The following is an 8495-nucleotide window of genomic DNA, read 5'->3' as shown; positions in this document are numbered from 1 at the left end:
CGCCCGCCGCTCTGGTCACGTGACGCGGAGGCGGCGCCGCCTTGTCACATCATGTAATAGGGGGTAAAGGCCGGCCGTGAGCAGTAGCAGAAGTGACAGCCGACCGAGCGATGAATCCCGACCTGAGCAGGGAGAGGGCCGCCGCCTCCTTCAACCCGGAGACCATCACATATGTGCTGGATGGGAGCCCAGAGAGGACCCGCAGGCGGAGAGAGATCGGTGGGCACACTGTGGGCGGGAGGGGGGCAGTCAGCGCTTGGCAGGGGCATCTTGTACCTGCTGGCTCTTAAAGGGGATCTCCTGTGCACAAGTCCTGCTAGGTGTAAGGTAGTGCTGAATTTCACACAGACAAGCCTCTGGCGCAGCTCAGAGATTTCTCCCACTTCATTGATTGAATACACATTTGCATGATGAAGGCTCTGAGCCGTGCCAAAGGGGATGGAGTATTGTGTAGAGGATTTTCCGAAAATCAGGGGGTGATCTGAGGATCGTAGTAATTCAATTTCTTGTTTGACGTTTCCATGGCGTCCATTGGGTTCCTTTTCGAGCCACGGGCCAGACCAGATGGGGTGTGTGGCCCGCCGGTATAAGACTATGTCATCTTTATGACCGTACTTTATATATTGCAGAAAACCTAGTGACCAGTGACCCGGAATTCCAGCATGAAGACCCCAACTTCTTGTCCCGCAGCGAACGCTATGAGCTGGCCATCAAGAAAAGTGCTCTGATGGTCCAGAAGATGCGACAACATGGAATATCGGACCCGGAGGAAATCTACTGGTTCAAGAGGTAAGAAACCTGCAGGCTTGCGTTATAGAAGGATATCGGGCAGGTTACTATCACAGGACAGGTGAAAAGTGTTTGATCGCTGCCCCACGGACCATGGCTGACCGACGCTCCATTCACACAGGGCTATAGGACCCACGTTCTTGTGATCAGTGGGACCCTCAGTTATGTCCCACCACCACCGCCGATCACTGACTGCAGGGCTTTCTTCTGTGTGGACACGTCACCTCTGACCAATGATGCGCTGTTGTGGTCACTTGTCCAGTATACTGCATCATTGATGCTGCCAAGTAAATCTAGACTCATGGGAGACAATGGAAACATTGGTGCTGGGAATATATTAGGTTAAACTTCTCCTTTAATGGAGATCTCAGCAATTCTCCTGATTTTTTTCCTGAGCCGTGGACCATCTAGAAGATAATATAATTCCCGGTATACAGGTGACACGTTCTACAGCATTGTATATATGTGTTATCTGTTTGGATCGACCGACCTTGTGCGTAGCGATAAATCCGTGGAGTTTGTACAGACTGTAAAATCTAATCTCTTCTGCAGATAAGGTCCTATAAACTGTACGTTCAGGTCACATAGAGCCAGAATTGTACCTTACTCCAGGGTGCAGGATGAAACTCCTCCTCGTACTGTGCCCCTGGCGTTCAGAGCTAGAAATAATACCGCATGCGCTGCACATGTGATGTAGCTGGGATTTAAAGGCCCCATACACATTAGACTAAAGTTGGCTGAATCTGACGCTATGTATGCGGACCTCCCAACTCTTTCCCCCCATAGATTGTTTCAGGGAGATGATGATTATACGGTTGGAATTGAAGTTCTTTGACCTTTTTGTGCTTGAGATCAGCCACTGCCAAAGCTGCCGGGAAGGGGCTTTCTCTACTTGCCCCTTTAAAAAAAAAAAAAAAACATTTCATGGCTCTGCCGAGCGAACATTCATGTGCACGTTTGTGTGAGGAAGTCGCGGGGGATATCTGAAGGCCAAATGAGCGCCCGGTCGTCAGACACCATGAGTGGCCGCCTGACACCTTTCTCATGTTCTGTCCCTTCAACACTTTTCTTATCTCAGGGTGTTGCTCATGGACTGAGTTTATTAATAATTTTAGAAATATTAGATGTTAATTGAGATTTGTGACTCCTTTTAAAGTAGAGGTGAAAAACTCAAACCATCAGCCCCTCTATACACATGATCATAGAGGAGATTAATCGAAGATCCACAGGAGTTAAAGGGAACCTGTCACCTGAATTTGGCGGGACCGGTTTTGGTCATTCTCTGTCCTCCGTAGTACATGCCTGCGCAAGGCAATCTTGCCTTGCGCAGGCGTGTACTACGGAGGACAGAGAATGAACTTCAATCCAATATTTCGGCCAGCATGCAGCCAGCGGGTAAGGAAAGGGTGAATCAAACACCCGAAAACCCCGCCCCTATGACCCAAAACCGGTCCCGCCAAATTCAGGTGACAGGTTCCCTTTAATTCTGTTTCTCCATATAGCTGGTCTAGTAGTTACAGAACCAGCTGAACAGTCTACTCATGTGGCGCCATCATATTCCACAGCGCTCTACAGACATTATCATCACTGTCCCCATTGGGGCTCACAATCTAAATCCCTACCAGTATGTCTATGGAGTGTGGGAGGAAACCGGATTAATCTGAGCAAATATAGGGAGAACATGCATGCTCCTTTCATTTGTCGTCCTTGGTCGGATGTTATATTTCCACAAGCTTGAACATTTCAGGTCCCCAAAGTGCTCCAAACCACCAATCTAGCATGTAGTATGGCAGGACTACTCTGTGGGAAGAGGCACCCCTATGGACGATTAATTGCTCGTTAGTATGGGGAGCCGCAGAATAAAGCTCATTTTAAGAACCTAGCAAGGCTTGTCTGCAACGTAAAGCCTTTATTAGAGCAAAGTTCTCACCATGTGGTATGGAAAGCTCAGGGGACCTGGCACGTGTCCTTTAATTACTGCCCTGTGGATAGGTGATAAATGGTTTCGTTTGAAATCCCCTTTTAATTTAAGCGTAATTTCTGTGGATTTTACCTGCGGATTTGACAAGGTAAGATTCTTACCGAATTATAGTGATCATTGGGTTTGAGATTTTCCCATATTTCTCCTACAAGTTGTAGATTCAGATCCATGGTTTGTTGGATTTTCATAGCGGATTTCACTCCTTGCAATATAGCAAGGGCACAATTTGCTGTAATTCTCATGAAATGCATGCACAGTTTGCAGACGATAAGCCACAGATTCGTGGCAGTCTGTGTGGACTCTGGAGAAGTGGGTGGCACTCCATTGCAAATCCCACCCAAAAACCTTGTGTCCTTATTGGCCCTGGTGAACGGGCAGCAACGTTCAGCCTAAAGAGCAAGTGAGCCAAGCCTGCCATAATAATCTGAGTTTTGATGAGTCCGGTAGAGAACAATGTCTTCTTAATGTAGACGTCCTGGCTGTAGAACGTGCTCTCGTTATAATGAAGGTTTCTCTCACTGTATTGTATGGTCCACCTGCTGGTATGGCGAGAGCTGCCTTCCTCTTTGTTTCTCTTCCTCCTCTTCTCTGAGGTCACGTAGGCTGACAGTGTAGCATGGCTGTCACCTCTGTACACACTCCCCGCAGTCACCTGTAGATACCTTGGACTTCACCTCTGCCCTAGTATTGTGGTATCACGCTGTACACTGCCATCTGCCTGACTGATGCTTGCTTTGCACTAAGTAAATAGGTGCACTGTCCAAAGTGCTGGCGCGAATGGTCCCTCCCGGCACCAAAGTGCAAATCTGTAGAGGTTAATGTTACATGGAGTAAAATGGTCGTTGTAGACATTTTAATCTTACAAATGAAAGGAACAGACTCTGAAATATGGCTGGTGGCTACTTTCCAATGGTGTTCTACTATAGTTATTCAGGGGCTAATGTTTCTCCTTATGGAGAATGGCATGCCCAGCCTGGCATGCCAATGTGAGGAGACTGTAAAGCTTTATTCTTCTGGGAAATTAAATATGCAAATTGCCATGGTACTCTCCACAAGGAGAAACATTACCTCATGCGCCTCTCACCCACCCAAACTAGATCTCACAATTTGCACTGATGAGGAGTAGCACCCAAAAAGTGTCTGCAAATTGAGATTCTGCTTTGGCTTTTATCCTAAGTTATGTAAAAAGGCTCGTTAGAGATTGACTGTTAGGATTGCTACTTCCTATAGGTGGCGCTAGAGTTCTAGTCCTCTTCCTGTCTGAAGAGGCAATTTGCATATTTCCCAGACAAGCATTGTGGCTTTAAGCCTCCTCTTTTCGGCATGTCAGGCTTAACATGTCACTCTCTGGAAGGACAAACATTACTTCTTGGATCCCGGTCAGACACCTGTCGCCCAGCCAAACCAGATCTCACACTTTGCACTGATGAGTGGCAGTACCCCCGAAACAAAGTGTCTGCAAATGGAGTCTGACTTTGGCTTTTATCCTAAGTCATGTGACAAGTCTCGTTAAAGGGTCAACATTGACTGTTAGGATTGCTACTTCCTATAGGTGGCGCTAGAGTTCAGTCCTCTTCCTCTGAAGAGACAATTTGCATACTATAGTTATTTGCACAGAGGAGGATAGAGAATATTTTAATTTTTTTTTTTTTTTTTTTTTCCCATGCTGCATCTGCGCTACCGTCCACCATCTCTTTTTATTTCCGTGATTTGTACAAAAGTCTGCCTTCGTTTTTCTAAATGGAAGTACAGAAAGCAGAGATGCAGATTTACTCGGATAACACTGGGGAACACCGTTTTTTAAGAGTTAGGTCAGACAACTGTTCTTAACTAATTTTTGGATGCTGAATCCAGAAATGATCTCAGTTTTTCTCTATCACGTCAAGTTTTTGAACTATAGGATTTTTGTCTTCTCAAAAATATGTAAACTACTGTACCTAAAAAGTGTTTTGTTTTTTTTAAATAGTACAAATATGAACAAAAAATGAAATATATAAGAAGCAGACATGATCTGAAACAAAGGAAATATGTACATATGTAAATAAAACACTGAGATGGAAAGTTACAAGCTTTGAAAACTAACAAAGAAAAAAAATCATAAAAGATATATAAACTACAACTAAGCGCCCAATGTAAAGAGAAAAGCTATCACAAATCCTATTTATTCCTACTATGATAAAGATATTGATAATTATGACGTATTGGGAGCTGCACACACCTCTCACCACACTGTCTCAGTTGTGACCACTCTTACAAGTTGCCACGTAGCTCTATATGAGTCGAATTGTAATCAGATAACAAGTCTTATTACAGATATCAGTGCAATTGTGCTTCTCTGGCAGGTAAGTTGTGGAGGAAAAACTTGACGTGCTAGAAAAAAAAACTGACAACGTTTTTGGAATCAGCATGCTAATTTTAGTATAAATCAGCTCAAAAACCTAACTCAACAGAATTTTTTTTTCAAATTGTTCCCCATTGACCTGCGTGTGTAAGTAGGGCTCTAGTCTGATGCAGGTGGTGTGGTACCAAAGAATAGGGGGGTGGCTGCTAAAAAGTGTGGGGATCTGGCTTGCTTGGTGTATGCGCAACAGGTGATGCTGCAAGTGGAACGGCCTAAAAAAAAAATGCAGTTTAGACAAAAGGATTCTTGAATGGATGCAGCATGATTGAGCAGTGTGAGGCGCGGCAGTGGAAAAGCATTATAAAAGCTACAACACATTTTCTTTAGAGTTGAATTCAGTTCTGGAAAAAACCCAGAATAACATTGTGGATGACTACCCAGTTCAAATCTTCTCGGGAAAACTGGATGACAACCCCTATGGGCATTATAGTGGCTCTAATACTCATTTTGTAACCTTAAAGGGGTATTCCCATCTCCAAGATCCCATCCCAATATGTAGTAGGAGTAATAATAAAAGTATTTGCAAATATCTCCAATTAGAAATGTAGTCTAGTTCTTTTGATTTGCTATGTCATTTACCCCATATGCAGGCATTGTAGTAGCTTAGATATCCATGGTTACGACAACTCATAGTTAGTTGTTAGTGGGCGTAACCATGGATGCATAAGCTACTGCAATGCCCTGCACATGGGGAGAGCAACTTGGCAAATCAGAAGAACTATACTACATTTCGAAGTGGAGGTATTTGCTAATATTATTCCTACTACATATTGGGATATGATCTTGGAGATTGGAATACCACTTTAACTACTGTTAATGCACTATTTAATGAGAATAAAAAAGCCGCACCCTATGACAGCTGCATCTTATACATCTATTTCTATTTTTATCAATATTTTCTATGTACTCCACCAATCTGCTGATTTTCTGACTTTTGTCTCTCCCCTGTAGAACATGTCGAGGCTCTCAGACGGATCCCTTGAGCTTACATTACAGCATGTTTAGCAACACGCTAGCGAGTCAGTGCAATGAATCACAGTGCAAGAAGTGGCTGCCCCTTGCCAAGAATCTACAAGCCATTGGCACCTATGCACAGACCGAACTGGGGCATGGTTAGTTTTGAACTGGGCAGAATGGCAAGTGGTACTGGCAGTGCCAGGAGAGACCTGCAGGCATAGCAGAGAGGGTGATAAATAGCTGTAGTGACTAGGTTGCACTTAGCTAGTAAGACATTGGTGCTGCACTAGTACTGTTTTGCAATCACTAGTTACAATCCCTACGATCGCTGCCCGTGGCCCACACTATGTTAACTATTAATGTAAAAAAAATGTAAAAAAAAATTGGCCTCATATATCAGCTGTCCAAAAGAAAAACCTCTTTGTTGCCCATAGCAACCAATCAGAGCTCAGGTTTGATTTTTAAAATGGCTGTGGTAAAATGAAAGCTGCAATGTGATTGCTTATTATGGGTAATACAGACAGGTTCTTCCTCTACACAGTCTTTAGTGAGGCCTCAACATTTCTTTCTAGTGTTCCAATGCCCCTCCTAAGTTTAAAAAAAAAAAGCTTCTTAGTTTTGAAAAAACTGTTGTGTTGTTTTGCCTATTTAGGTTATATGCAAAAAAAAAAAAAAAAAATGTTCCTGCGCTGAGATAATGTTATAAATGAGCCCCTGCTGTGTAATGATTGTGTATGACCATGCAGAGCTGCTCCAGCTCATGGTCGTCTCATACCAGAGCTCCTGGTCAGGGAAAGAGGAGCACAAGTCACTTATGATACCTTCACCTCTCCAAATCTATTTCAATACCATTATTACCTCACGATCCAACAATCCTAAACGTCTCTTCGACACTTTTCATTCCCTCCTCAATCCAAGAGTTAAGGCCCTGACCACGGCCTCAGTGCTGACAGTTTGGCCAATTATTTAGAATAAAAAATTGACCATATTCGCCAGGATTTTTTTTCCCAATCCCTTAAAAAGAACCTGTCACCCACAAAATCGAAGGTGAGCTAAGCCCACCAGCATTTAATCCAATTAACCCAAGCTAAACATAGCTTGGTCACATTCCGTGAAAATACCTCAAAGCTCTATACCATAAAAGACTATGGCACAAGCAATGTTAAAATACAACAAATTTTATTAACAAAAAATTACATATATTAATAATACCTAGGTACCTCAAAAAACAAACTAGAGGCCACTAGGAGTAGGACACAATTCACATCAAATGCTATGCCGTGCACAACAGGCAAAGGTTAATACAGTGTGATACCTAATCAATGTGATCCTCCTAATACCGCATCTAAACCAAGCCACTGACGCTAGCCTAAATGGCAGGAAGGCTGAGAGGAGCACTAATATAAGCTGTAACCACTATCTGAATTATGCCATGGCACCAGTAAGGCATGAGAAGAAGAACTGTTGAAACGCGCGTCGGGGTGGGTCGTATACTAGGACTTGGGCACGCCACAGGAAACACACTTATATATGCATGCCTTACTGTTTACTGAGGTATTGAGGTATTCTGTAGATGTATCCTGAAAGATGAGAAAAAGAGGTTAAATTATACTCACCCAGGGGTGGTTGGTCCTGCTGCGTTGGGCGTCGTGGTCCGGTCCGGGGCCTCCCATCTTCTTACGATGCCGTCCTCTTCTTGTCTTCATGCTCTGGCGCAGGCGTACTTTGTCTGCCCTGTTGAGGGCAGAGCAAAGTACTGCAGTGCGCAGGCGCAGGGAAAGGTCAGAGAGGCCCAGCACCTGTGCACTGCAGTACATTGCTCTGCCCTCAACAGGGCAGACAAAGTACGCCTGCACTGGAGCGTGAAGACCACAAGAGGACGTCATCTGGTGAAGATGGGAGGCGCCGGACCTGGACCAACAGCGGGAACGCCCCTGGGTGAGTATAATCTAACCTCTTTTTCTCATCTTTCAGGATACATCGGGGGCTTATCTACAGCATTCCAGAATGCTGTAGATAAGCCCCTGATGCCGGTGGGCTTACCTCACCCGCGATTTTGGGGGTGACAGGTTCCCTTTAATAGCCCTCTGTGTCTGTACATGTACTGGTTGGTGACCAATTCATGCAGCATTACGTAAACACCTTATTATCCAAGAAAGAAGAAAAAAGCAGCAACACTCCATTTAAAGCTGGAGCTACAATCCGTGTGTCACACAACAAAGGCATTTGTGCAGCTTGTCTGTGACTTGCTGTTGCGTGACTATTTTGAAGCTCTGAATTTGCGCTAAACAAAGCAGCCATGTTGCAGGTCACATGCAACTTGCTTTGACTATGGCAAGTCTGTTAAATGCTACTTGCTACAGAAAA

At 44.3% G+C, this 8495-nt stretch overlaps 1 protein-coding gene across 2 annotated transcripts in view; it reads left to right on the top strand.

The window, feature by feature from the left end:
* Positions 1-37: 37 nt before the first annotated feature.
* The window catches only part of ACOX1 (acyl-CoA oxidase 1), a 62561-nt gene continuing 54103 nt past the window's right edge, over positions 38-8495 (top strand). The window contains exons 1-3 of one of the 2 annotated variants that reach the window (XM_069752060.1): positions 38-219; positions 630-789; positions 6123-6283. In XM_069752060.1, coding sequence (XP_069608161.1) covers positions 111-219; positions 630-789; positions 6123-6283 — 430 coding nt within the window. In that variant the 5' untranslated portion in view covers positions 38-110. The remainder of the gene's footprint in view (positions 220-629; positions 790-6122; positions 6284-8495) is intronic. The other variant, XM_069752058.1, reaches the window with a different exon arrangement.

The sequence above is a fragment of the Ranitomeya imitator genome, chromosome 2, assembly GCF_032444005.1.
Source record: "Ranitomeya imitator isolate aRanImi1 chromosome 2, aRanImi1.pri, whole genome shotgun sequence".
NCBI classification, from domain to species: Eukaryota; Metazoa; Chordata; class Amphibia; order Anura; family Dendrobatidae; genus Ranitomeya; species Ranitomeya imitator.
The sequence above is the reverse complement of the archived record's forward strand: the minus strand, read 5'-3'. Positions and strand labels throughout refer to the sequence as shown.